General features: G+C 50.3%; 1 protein-coding gene across 1 annotated transcript in view; it reads left to right on the top strand.

Annotated features, from left to right (window-relative positions):
* Nucleotides 1-13,107, top strand: part of zswim8 (zinc finger, SWIM-type containing 8) — a 219,800-nt gene that overhangs the window by 154,056 nt on the left and 52,637 nt on the right. Inside the window, 3 exon segments of the mRNA XM_085970598.1 lie at nt 560-735; nt 5,633-6,632; nt 11,837-11,968. Coding sequence (XP_085826724.1) covers nt 560-735; nt 5,633-6,632; nt 11,837-11,968 — 1,308 coding nt within the window.

The raw sequence follows: 13,107 nt of genomic DNA, 5'->3' as shown, positions 1-13,107 counted from the left end.
ACGCCGATTGTAATCCCGCCACGGCCTCGCACAGATGAACCACAGAAACATAGAAGATAGGAGCAGGAGTAGGCCATTCGGCCCCTCGAGCCTGCTCCGTCATTTAATGAGATCATGGCTGATCATCCAAATTCAGTACCCTGTCCCTGCTTTCTCCCCATATCCCTTGATCCCTTTAGCCTTAAGAAATAGATCTAACTCCTTCTTGAATATATTTAATAAATTGGCCTCAACTGCCTTCTGTGGTAGAGAATTCCACAGGTTCACCACTCTCTGGGTGAAGAAATTCCTCCTCATCTCAGTCCTAAATGGCTTACCCCTTATCTTTAGACTGTGATCCCTGTTTCTGGACTCCCCCGCCATCGGGAACATCCTTCCTGCATCTAGTCTGTCTAGTCCTGTTAGAATTTTATAAGTTTCAATGAGATCCCCTCTCATTCTTCTAAACTCCAGCGAGTATAAGCCCAATCGAGTTTAACGTCAATCTTTAACGCCAAACTCTCGATCGTGCTGCAAACGGGTTAGCCGACGGCTTATTCCGATTTCTTTTCATCTGTAGATAATTGGGTGGTGGTACAGCGTTCGGACCTCCGCTTCGCACAGCAGCGCCAGTGGCCACACGGGCCGCAGTAACGGCCAGTCGGAAGTGGCAGCTCATGCTTGTGCCAGCATGTGCGACGAGATGGTGATTTTATGGAGGCTCGCAGTCCTGGATCCCACCATGAGTCCCCAGAGGTAAATGTTTTTTTTTTGCTATTTATTGAGAAGCCGAGATAACTCCCAAAGCCCGTAGTCCGGGACGCGACCACATTTGAAGAACTAAGCTAACTTTAGTGTCAGCCGTGGCTCAGCTGGTAGCACCCTCGCCTCTGAGTCAGAAGGTTGTGGGTTCGAGTCTCACTCCAGGGACTTGAGCACATAAAGCTAGGCTGACACTGAAACTCCCAGTGCAGTGCTGAGGGAGTGCTGCACTGTCGGAGGTGCCGTCTTTTGGATGAGACGTTAAACCAAGGCCCCGTCTGCCCTCTCGGGTGGATGTAAAAGATCCCATGGCACTATTTCGAAGAAGAGCAGGGGAGTTCTCCCCGGTGTCCTGGGGCCAATGCTTATCCCTCAACCAACATAACAAAAACAGATTATCTGGTCATTATCACATTGCTGTTTGTGGGAGCTTGCTGTGCGCAAAATGGCTACCGTGTTTCCCACATTACAACAGTGACTCCACTTCATAAAAGTACTTCATTGGCTGTAAAGCGCTTTGAGACGTCCGGTGGTCATGAAAGGCGCTATAGAAATGCAATACTTTTTCTTTCTTTAACTCAAAGTTGTAGTTATTTCGAACTTGGATTTTAAAATAAAGGCCGACATTCTCTTCTGACCTGGATGGTGGTGATTTTTTGTTTATTTAACGCCCAGTGTTGCAGCCAATGGACTGAGCCGAAAGAAAGACAACCGAAGCTGCCTTTTGAAAGCTCGGACGAGAAAGCAGTAACGCCATTTCCTAGAACTCTAACCTCCAGTGCTTGAATGAAAAGAAAGACTTGAAACACTTGCACCTCTATCGCACCTTCCCCAACCTGCGGACGCCCCAAGGCGCTTTACAGTCAAAGAAGTACTTTTGAAGTGTAGTCACTGTAGCAATGAAGAGTTCCAAGTATAAAAATACTCTTTAAGTACTGAAGTACAAAGGGATCTGGGGGTCCTGGTGCACGAAACTCAAAAGGTTAGTATGCAGGTGCAGCAAGTGATTAAGAAGGCCAATGGAATGCTGGCTTTCATTGCTAGGGGGATAGAATATAAAAATAGGGAGGTATTGCTTCAGTTGTACAAGGTATTGGTGAGACCGCACCTGGAATACTGCGTACAGTTTTGGTGTCCATACTTAAGAAAAGACATACTTGCTCTCGAGTCAGTACAAAGAAGGTTCACTCGGTTAATCCCGGGGATGGACATATGAGGAGAGGTTGAGTAGATTGGGACTCTACTCATTGGAGTTCAGAAGAATGAGAGGCGATCTTATTGAAACATATAAGATTGTGAAGGGGTTGGATCGGGTGGATGCGGGGAGGATGTTCCCGATGTTGGGTGAAACTAGAACTAGGGGGCATAGTCTTAGAATAAGGGGCTGCTCTTTCAAAACTGAAATGAGGAGGAACTACTTCACTCAGAGGGTGGTAGGTCCATGGAATATGCTGCCCCAAAAAGCTGTAGAAGCTACATCATTACATAAATTTAAAACAGAAATAGACAGTTTCCTAGAAGTAAAGGGAATTGAGAGTTACGGGGAGCGGGCAGGAATTTGGACATGAGTCTAGGTTCGGATCGGTCATGGCCCTGTGGGTAGCGGAGCGGGCCCAGGGGCCGAGTAGCCTGATCCTGCTCCTATTTCGTGTGTCTAATTCTGTTAGATTCAGGAGATGGTTCTAGGATAGTGGATTGGCGGTTAGGATCAGATCGGCCATGATCTTATTGAATGGCGGAGCAGGCTCGAGGGGCCGATTGGCCTACTCCTGCTCCTATTTCTTATGTTCTTATGTCTCAATTTTGAAAGCTTTCCATGTTTTTTTTTATATCTATCCATCCCTCTCCCTAACATCTGTCCGCGGCTGAACCACACTGTTCGCAACCTTGGTGTCATATTTGACCCTGAAGTGAGTTTCCGACCACATATCTGCGGCATAACTAAGACCGCCTATTTCCACCTCCGTAACATCGCCCATCTCCGCCCTTGCCTCAGCTCATCCGCTGCTGAAACCCTCATCCATGCCTTCGTTACCTCTAGACTTGACTATTCCAACGCACTCCCTGGCCGGCCACCCACGTTCCACCCTACGTAAACTTGAGGTCATCCAAAACTCTGCTGCCCGTGTCCTAACTCGCACCAAGTCCCGTTCACCCATCACCCCCTGTGCTCGCTGACCTACACTGGCGCCCGGTTAAGCAACGCCTCGATTTCAAAATTCTCATAATTGCTCAACCATTGGCGGCCGTGCCTTCAGCTGCCTGGGCCCTAAGCTCTGGAATTCTCTCCCTAAACCTCTCCGCCTCTCTACCTCTCTCTCCTCCTTTAAGACGCTCCTTAAAACCTACCTCTTGACCAAGCTTTTGGTCACCTGCCCTAATTTATCCTAATGTGGCTCGGTGTCAAATTATTTTTTTGTCTTACAATTCTCCTCCGCAACACCATGGGACATTTTACTACGCTAAAGGTGCTATATCAATACAAGTTGTTGTTATATCCGTTTATGGGATGTGGGCGTCGCTGGCAAGGCCAGCATTTATTGCCCATCCCTAATTGCCCTTGAGGAGGTGGTGGCGAACCGCTGCAGTCCGTGTGGTGAAGGTACTCCCACAGTGCTGTTAGGGAGGGAGTTATAGGATTTTGACCCAGTGATGATGAAGGAACGGCCGATATACTTCTAACTCAGGATGGTGTGTGACTAGGAGAGGAACTTGGAGGTGGTGGTGTTCCCATGCGCCTGCTGCCCTTGTCCTTCTAGGTGAAAGAGGTCATGGGTTTGGGAGGTGCTGTCGCAGAAGCCTTGCCGAGTTGCTGGAGTGCATCTTGTAGATGGTACACACTGCAGCCACGGTGCGCCGGTGGCGGAGGGAGTGAATGTTTAAGGTGGTGGATGGGGTGCCAATCGAGCGGGCTGCTTTGTTCTGGATGGTGTCGAGCTTCTTGAGTGTTGTTGGAGCTGCACTCATCCAGGCAAGTGGAGAGTATTCCATCACACTCCTGACTTGTGCCTTGTAGATGGTGAAAAGGCTTTGGGGAGTCGGGAGGTGAGACACTCGCCACAGAATACCCAGCCTCTGACCTGCTCTTGTTGCCACAGTATTTATGTGGCTGGTCCAGTTAAGTTTCTGGTCAATGGTGACCCCCAGATGTTGATGGTGGGGGATTTGGCGATGGTAATGCTGTTGAATGTCAAGGGGCGGTGGTTAGACTCTCGCTTGTTGGAGATAGTCATTGCCTGGCACTTGTGTGGCGCGAATGTTACCTTCCACTTATCAGCCCAAGCCTGAATGCCATCCAGGTCTTGCTGCATGCGGGCATGGATTGCTTCATTATCTGAGGAGTTGCGAATGGCACTGAACACTGTGCAGTCATCGGCAAACATCCCCATTGCTGACCTCTCTGACCTGATGTGACCTCCTAGACCACCAATCGCTCCACCATTGGCGGCCATGCCTTCAGCTGTCGAGGCCCTAAGTTCTGGACCTCCCTCGCTAAACCTCTCCGCCTCGCTACCCCTCTCTCCTCCTTTTAAGACGCTCCTTAAAACCTACCTCTTTGACCAAGCTTTTGGTCACCTGCCCTAATATCTCCTTATGTGGCTCGGTGTCAAATTTTGTTTTATAAGGCTCCTGTGAAGCCTCTTGGGACGTTTTACTACGTTAACGGTGCTATATAAATACAAGTTGTTGTTGTTGGACTGGTTTCGATCGCCTGAGTGAGGGGGTGGGAGAGGAATTTTCCAGCGTTATTTCTCCCTTATTGACCCTGGGATTTTTCCTGTGTTTTTTGCCTATCCGAGGAGATTACATGGCTAGGGGGGGTGTGTGGGGGTTGGAGAAGAGAAGGGAGGAAGTGTTTAGTCATGTGCACCGGCCATCACGAGTGTGGGGCAGGCTTGATTTACCAGCTGGTCTTTTCCTGCCCGTCAGTTTTCGGGTGTTCGGAGGCAGGGAAGTGTTGCGCGGTTTAAGCGCAGGCCTTTGTCAAGCTGCAGTTGGTGCGAGACCGCCTGTGGAAGGGGGACCTCACCCCTCAGGGGCTTTACTGCTCTCGGCAGTTGTGTGAATTCTACAGCTGCTGTTACACTAATGTGCACCAAAGCAACTTTGCTTCGAAGCAATAGTAGCATAAATGCAGACTTGGAGACTCCAGTGCTGAACAGATTGGGGCTGTTAAAATGTGCACACTTAAAAATAGCCATCCATCTGCAAAAGAACTGCTCAAATCACACAAAAAGCTGGTTACACACAGACTGCACTGTTGCAAAGGAGCAGAAGGAGGCCATTCGAGCCTGTTCCGCCATTCAATGAGATCATGGCCGATCTGGGACCTAACTCCATCTACCTGCCTTTGCCCCATATCCCTTAATACCTTTGGTTAACAAAAATCTATCAATTTCAGATTTAAAATTAACAATTGATCTAGCATCAATTGCCGTTTGCGGAAGAGAGTTCCAAACTTCTACCTCCCTTTGTGTGTAGAAGTGTTTCCTAATTTCACTCCTGAAAGGTCTGGCTCTAATTTTTAGACTGTGCCCCCTAGTCCTAGACTCCCCAACCAGCGGAAATAGTTTCTCTCTATCTACCCGATCAGTTCCCCTTAATATCTTGAAAACTTCGATCAGATCACCCCTTAACCTTCTAAACTCCGGGGAATACAACCCTAGTTTGTGTAATCTCTCCTTGTAATTTAACCCCTGGAGTCCAGGTATCATTCTGGTAAACCTACGCTGCACTCCCTCCAAGGCCAATATATCCTTCCTAAGCTGTGGTGCCCAGAACTGCATTCTTTCTCTGAATACAGCGGGACTTCCTTTGCACGACGCAAAATCGGCTTTAAAACTTGCTGTGGCTTTCGATTTGTTCGTTGATTGTCACGTTTCCTTTGCAGGAGGAAAGAACTTTGCTCGCAGCTGAGGCAGTGGCACCTGAAGGTGATCGAGATCGTCAAGAGAGGCCAGCATCGCAAGTCGCTGGACAAGCTCTTCCAAGGCTTCAAGCCGGCGGTGGAGGCTTGCTACTTCAGCTGGGAGGAGGCGTTCCCCGTTCCGGGCATCACCTATAACAGCGCCGAGAAAAAGAGTAGCTTCTGCTGGGCCAAGGCGACGCAGCTCAGGAGCAGCAAGGGTTGCGGGGACGCGCAGACCGCTGACCCGGCCCGTGAGGCTGGCGGGACGGCGCCGCCCAAGGCCCAAGGGCCAGAGGCCGCCGGGGCGAAGCCGGCACCCGACGACAAAAGCAGGAGCCCGCTGGAAATAGCCGTCCGGCCAAAGGACAGCGCGGCGAAAAGGAAAGCGGCCTCCGACGGGTCGCGGGGCAACCTGAGCCGGGCGTCGGTCGAGGGCGACAAGCCCGCCTACAAGTCGAGCGGCGGCAACAAATGTAAACTACCTCAGGGGAAATGCTCCGCCGGCAAACACTCAGGGAAACGCAGGACCAGCAGCGAGGACAGCTCGCTGGAACCCGACCTGGCGGAGCTCGGCCTGGACGACGGGAACCTTGCACTGGGGGCCGAGGCCTGCAACACTTTCGACCTGTATGACGGGCCGGCCGGCCGCTACAAGGATTTGTACCCGGATGAGAATGAAGGTTTCTTTGGCGAGAGTTTTGATCCCGAAACGAACAGCCCGGCCGCCAAAGGGCAGAGCGGAGAGCCGGCGGAGGAAGTGAGCAACGGGGAGCGCGATGCCCTGGCAGAGACTGACTCCTTATCCAAAACGCTGGGCCCGGAAGCTGCCGAAAGCCCTGCTGTGGGAGAGGACGACTATCAGGTCTACTACCTTAATCCACAGGAAGAGGCTAAAGAAGAGGAAAAGCAAGAGGGAAGTAATGAAGAGGAGCAGGACATCTTTGCTGGTTTAAAGCCACTTGAGCAAGAGAGTAGGATGGAGGTAAATGCTTTTTTTTTCCCCAATAAGAAATAAGGCGCTAATGGGGCGCTAATCAACTAGCGCCTGGGCGCGGCGCCGCTAACGCCTCCCGCGAAATTCAGCGGGAGGTTAGAGGGCAGCGCCCCGGCTGTAATGTTGGGTTACCGCCGGATGCTATGTCCACCGGGGTCAGGGGGGGGCCTACCTGCGGCCGGGGCGGCGCTAGTTAAAGGGGAGGTGGCGGGCGGCCATTTTTGTTGCTGGCCGCCTGCCATCACCTGCCCCCCAGTTGCTGTCCCCCCCCCCCCCCCCCCCCCCCCCCACGCGGGCTTCTGGCTGCTCTCTCCGTGAGCCCGGCACTCCTCTTGAGTACCGAGCTCGTTTGACGGCACTCCCGATCCCTGGTGGCCCAGCTGGGCGCCGGGACGTGCTGCGCCAGGCGCCCCCCCCCCCCCCCCCAAAGGGGGCGCTACCCAATTTTTACCCCACAATCTTTGACCTTTGGCCCGCCAATATGGTAGTGTAGTGGTTATAGTGCGGAACTCGCAGCCCAGAGGTCGTGGGTTGAAATTCTATCCTGGGTAGTCATGAAACAGAACTTAAATCAGAAAAATGACCACAAATGTTTCCAGAGTGTTGTTTAAAAAAAAAAAAGCCAGCTGGTTCAGTAATGTCCTTCAGGGAAGGGAACATGCCACCCCTCCCTGGTCTGGCCTACACGGACTCCAATCCCCACACTCTTGCTGACCCTAATCCTATCTGAAGAGACCCAGCAAACCACTCGGTTGTAAAAACATTTCTCTCTCAGTTTTTGGAGAGGCTGTCCCCCACAAAGACTGCAGCGGTTCAAGGTCGCAGCCCACCACTGCTTCAGGGCAACTTGGGATCAGCAGTAAACGCTAAAGCCACTCACTCCCTAAAAAGAAATTTAAAAAATAAATTACTGCACTATTGAGACTGAGCTGCTCAGTCTGATAAGGTCCTTTTGGCTTGAGCACAAAGGGGGAGAAATTGGGTTGCTTTGTGCCCTGAGGGGGCGTTAGCGGGGCGGCGCAAAGCCCCTAGCGCCCGGGGGCGGTGCTGCTAACGCCTCCCGTGAAATTCAGCGGGAGATTAGCGGCGCTGCGCCTCCGGCGATGACGTTATTGCCGTGTGCAGCGCCCCAGCCGCAAACTTGGCTCACGCCCCCTGACCTATCGCCTGACGCCATGTCCGACAGGGTCACAGGATGACGTGTTTGCGGCCGCGGCGGCACTAATTAAAGGCGAAGTGCCGGGCAGACATTTTTTTGGGGGCCGCCTGCCGGCACCTGCCCCCTCTGGCCTCCTCGCCGGAAGGGTGCCGGCCGCGATCGGTCAGCCGGGCGCTCCTCTTGAGCACCAGGCTCTCTTCCCGGCATCCCGCTCCCCGGTGGTCCAGCGGGGCCCCAGTGCGCGCTGTGCTAGGCTCCTCCCCTTTAATCAGGGGAGGGAGGCCTGCAGTATCGTGGCGCTACGTGCCGACAGGCGTGGCGCTGTTGCACGTAATGCCGCGATATTGAATGGTAGCGCCCCAGGAAGGAGGGGGAGCGCTTCCAGTAGCCCTGTCTCCTGCTTCGGGCGCTACCATTCAATTTCCGGCGCGGGAGCGCTAATATTTCGGGGCGCTAAAAGTAGCGTCCTGGCGAAGTTAGCGCCCCAAAGGGGGCGGGAGCCAATTTTCCCCCCCCAAATGTTTAAGTTAGCTGACCTTAGTCAGGGCAGAATAAGGAGGGCTACAATCGGTTTTGGTGTCCTCCGGACGGAAGTGAGAGGAATCAGGATTCTTGCCCTTGATGCTATCCAGTGATCTTTACTGGAAGATACGCCTTTGGGGGGATGGTGGGATGTAGCTCAGCCTTGGTGGCCAACAAGCTGAAGTACCCCACTTTCACTCAATGGTCACATCAAAGAAACACCACTTAGGTAAGGTAGAGGAGAACCTTGGTTAGACCACACCTGGAGTACTGCCTACAATTCTGGCCACCTTATAAAAAGGATATAGAGGAACTGGAGAGGGTGCAGAGAAGATTTACAAGGATGATACCAGAAATGTGAGGGTATACACATCAGGAAAGGATGAACAGGCTGGGTCGAAAAGAGAAGGCTGAGGGGTGACCTAATAGAGGTCTTTAAAATTAAGAAAGGTTTTGAGTGGATACAGAGAGATTGTTTCCACTTATGTAGAAGAGCAAAATTAGAGGCCATCAATATTAAAGGGGCCGCGTGCACCCCAAAAAAAAATTAAAGTGAACGTTGATTGTTTGGGCGTTCCAGGATTTTGACACAGTGCCGGTGAAAGAACAGACGATATTTGTCCAAGTCAGGATGGTGTGTGACCTGGAGGGGAACTTGGAGCTGGTGGTGTTCCCATGCGCCTGCTGCCCTTGTCCTTTTAGGTGGAAGAGGTCGCAGGTTTGGGAGGTGCTGCCGAAGAAGCCTTGGCGAGTTGCCGCAGTGCATCTTGTAGATGGTACACACTGCAGCCACGGTGCTGTCTCCAGCCGTTTGTGTTGATATTTTTCATCTTAATGATGAAAAAGAACTATCCTGTGGCAAACAGAAAATGCTGGAAATACACAGCAGATCAATCGGCGTCTATAAAGAGTAAAGACAAGTTCTGGCCGTTCAAGTCTAAAGTTCTGATGAGGTGTTTCAGATTTCCAGCATTTGTCGTTTTTCTTTATTTACTTGATGGTCTTTTTTTCCCCAACCCTCTTGTGACTGAGCCTTAGACCAGTAACCTGCACTGGACACCTTGAAGCAAGTGGCTAAATACCAGTCCCCTGTGTTGGGGTATGCACCAGAACTCTGCATTTTGCTCTTGTATCTCGCTTGCAGTAATTCTCAAATTGTGAGTGAAGGTCATGAGTTGGGAGGATTGAGTGATGTTCTGGGTTAAGCCCACAGGGTCCTCTTGTTGTACGAGGCCCCTTGGGTCGGAGCGATCATAATATGATCGCGTTCTTCATTAAGATGGAGAATGAAGTAGTTGACTCAGATTCTAGGGTCCTGAATTTAAATAAAGGAAACTACGATGGTATGAGGCGCAGGTTGGGTAGGATGGATTGGGGAATGTCACTCAAAGGGTTGACGGTGGATAGGCAATGGCAAACATTCAAAGACCGCATGGATGAACTACAGAATTTGTTCATCCCAGTTTGGCATAAAAATAAAACAAAAAAGGTGACTCAACCGTGGCTAACAAGGGAAATTAGGGATAGCATAAGATCCAAGGAGAGGACATATAAATTGGCCAGAAAAAGCAGTAAACCTGAATATTGGGAGCAGTTTAGGATTCAACAAAGGAGGACAAAGGGATTAATTAAGAAGGGGAAAATAGAATATGAGAGTAAGCTTTCAGGGAACATAAAAACTGACTGTAAAAGCTTTTATAGATATGTGATGAAGAGAAAAAGATTGGTGAAGTCAAGCGTAGGTCCCTTGCAGTCAGAATCAGGGGAATTTATAATGGGGAACAAAGAAATGGCTGACCAATTAAATACATACTTTGGTTCTGTCTTCACAAAGGAGGACACAAATAACCTCCCAAAGATGCCGGGGAACATAGGGGCTAATGAAAGGGAGGAACTGATAGAAATCAGTATTTGTAAGGAAATGGTGTTAGGGAAATTGATGGGATTGAGGGCCGATAAATCACCAGGGCCTGATGATCTACATCCTAGGGTACATAAGGAAATGGCCCTAGAAATAGTAGATGCATTGCTGGTCACCTTCCAACATTCGATGGAATCTGGAACAGTACCCATGGATTGGAGGGTAGCTAATGTTACCCCACTATTCAAAAAAGGTGGTAGAGAGAAAACCGGGAATTACAGACCGGTAAGCCTGACATCGGTAGTGGGGAAAATGCTAAGAGTCCATTATAAAAGATGTAATAGCAGAGCACTTGGAAAACAGTGACAGGATCGGACAAAGTCCATGGATTTACAAAAGGTAAATCGTGCTTGACTAATCTACTGGAATTTTTTGAGGATGTAACTGGTAAAATAGATAAGGGAGAACCAGTGGATGTGGTGTATTTGGACTTTCAGAAGGCTTTTGATAAGGTCCCGCATAAGAGATTAGCGTGTAAAGTTAAGGCACATGGGATTGGGGGCAAGGTATTGACTTGGATAGAGAACTGGTTGGCAGACTGAAAGCAAAGAGTTGGAATAAACGGGTCTTTTACCGAGTGGCAGGCAGTGACTAGTGGGGTACCGCAGGGATCGGTCCTTGGACCCCAGCTATTCACAATATATATTAATGATCTAGACAAGGGAACTAGATGTAATATCTCCAAATTTGCAGACGACACAAAGCTGGGTGGGAGTGTGTGCTGTGAGGAGGATGCCGAGAAACTCCAGGATGATTTGGATAGCTTGGGTGATTGGGCAAAGACATGGCAGATGCAATATAACGTGGATAAATGTGAGGTTATCCACTTTGGTGGCAAAAACAGGAAGGCAGATTATTATCTGAATGGCAATAGATTGGGAGAAGGGGAAGTGCAACGAGACCTGGGTGTCCTTGCGCACCAGTCGCTGAAGGTAAGCATGCAGGTGCAGCAGGCGGTTAAGAAGGCAAATGGTATGTTGGCCTTTGTAGCGAGAGGGTTTGAGTACAGGAACAAGGATGTCTTACTGCAGTTGTACAGGGCCTTGGTGAGACCACACCAATGAGGTACTTTTGAAGTGTAGTCACTAGGAGATCTGGCAGCCGATTTGTGCACAGCAAGCTCCCACAAACAGCAATATGATAATGACCAGATAATCTGTCTTTGTGATGTTGATTGAGGGATAAATATTGGCCAGGACACCGGGGATAACTCCCCTGCTCCTCTTCGAAATAGTGCCGTGGGATCTTTTACATCCACCCGAGGGAGCAGACGGGACCTCGATTTAACGTCTCATCCGAAAGACGGCACCTCCGACAGTGCAGCACTCCCTCAGCACTGCACTGGGAGTGTCAGCCTGGATTTTTGTGCTCAAGTCTCTGGAGTGGGGACTCGAACCCACGGTCTTCTGACTCGGAGACGTGAGTGCGCTGCCCACTGAGCCTCTGGCTGACATCTAATAGACGTGCGTTCTGAAAGATGTGCTAGTGTAGTCAGTGATTTGGTAAAAGACTGTCTCTGTTTACGGTGCCGAGTTTCATCCAGCTCTTGGTTGATTATTGCGGGTCTAATGGAAGCCTCTTGTTCTCTAGGTATTGTTTGCCTGTGCGGAGGCCCTTTACGCCCACGGCTACAATAACGAAGCGTGTCGACTGGCCATTGACCTTGCCCGAGACCTCTTGGCCAATCCTCCGGATCTGAAGGTGGAACAGCCTCAAACAAAGGTGAAAAAATGCTTTGATGTTTGATTGATTCCAGTGGAAGGGGCGCTGCTTTTGTTTTATTGTGAATTTTTTTGGAAAGAAGCGCAGGTTAAGTTCTTTCCACAAGCATTGTGTTCTGCGTTTTTAATGACTGTGAATCCACTTAGAGTCTATGGGCTGGATTTTCCAAGCCCCGAGGAGGCGGGACTGCCGGTAAAGTTGCAGGATTTGGGGGTGGCTGGCAAACCCGCCCCCAGCCCGCCTCCGTGCCCTCTTGCCAGGAGGCGGGAAGCCACCCTGCCCCGGGTCCCATCTCCTCAAGGTGGGAAAGGGATTAAAGCCTATTGACTGCCTGTTAACAGGTAGAAAATAGGATTATCCCCATTTTTCGTTCTGAAGTTCAGGCTTCCCGACCTCGGGGAACCCCGCCAGGGTGCAGGGGTCGGAGGGGTCTGAAAGTGCAATGTAGAGGTGAGTGATGGGTGCAAGTGTGGAGTGGTAAGTATGTGAGGTGAGTGTAAAGTGTTAGAAAAATGTTCACTTACCTTTGTTTCTGCCTTCAGCCGCTGCGGAGCCGGAGTCCCGACATCTCCATTGTAGATTTCACAGAATGGCTGTTGAATCCTCCAAACCAACAGCCAGGTGATTTCTGCAAAGTTGAAAGGTTTGATGAGTCCTGAACACGAGGACTCATCAAACTACACAGAATGTCAGTGTTTGACAGCTTCACAGAGCTGTCAAACGCTGACATTCCTTCTTTCAAAAGTTCTTGACAGATAGCACGTCAGATGTTGACGTGCTCTGTCACTGACTTCCCCCTAATTGGCCTGCTGAGCCCACCGGGCAGGCTTAACCAGGTCAATCAGGGGAAAATCCCACTGGTTGGCCAGAAGCTGATGGAGGCGGGACATTGAGCCGACAAGCAGTAGTCCTGCCTCCAACTCGTCTCCGTTGAGAAAATCCAGCCCATTGAGTCATAACGGCACAGAAGGAGGCCATTCAGCCCATCGAGTCCATGCCGGCTCTCTGTAGAGCAATCAAAATATGATGGACACTAAATAGGTTCACACACATAATTGGAATTTTTTAAAAAGTGCACAATATCATTTATATTGCAGCTCATAGATACAGCACAGAAGGAGGCCATTTAACTAATCGTG

Source organism: Somniosus microcephalus, chromosome 29 (assembly GCF_052327205.1).
Source record: "Somniosus microcephalus isolate GS21.2 chromosome 29, FLI_Smic_1.0, whole genome shotgun sequence".
In the NCBI taxonomy this organism is placed as follows: domain Eukaryota; kingdom Metazoa; phylum Chordata; class Chondrichthyes; order Squaliformes; family Somniosidae; genus Somniosus; species Somniosus microcephalus.
This window is presented reverse-complemented; position numbering and strand designations above follow the sequence as displayed.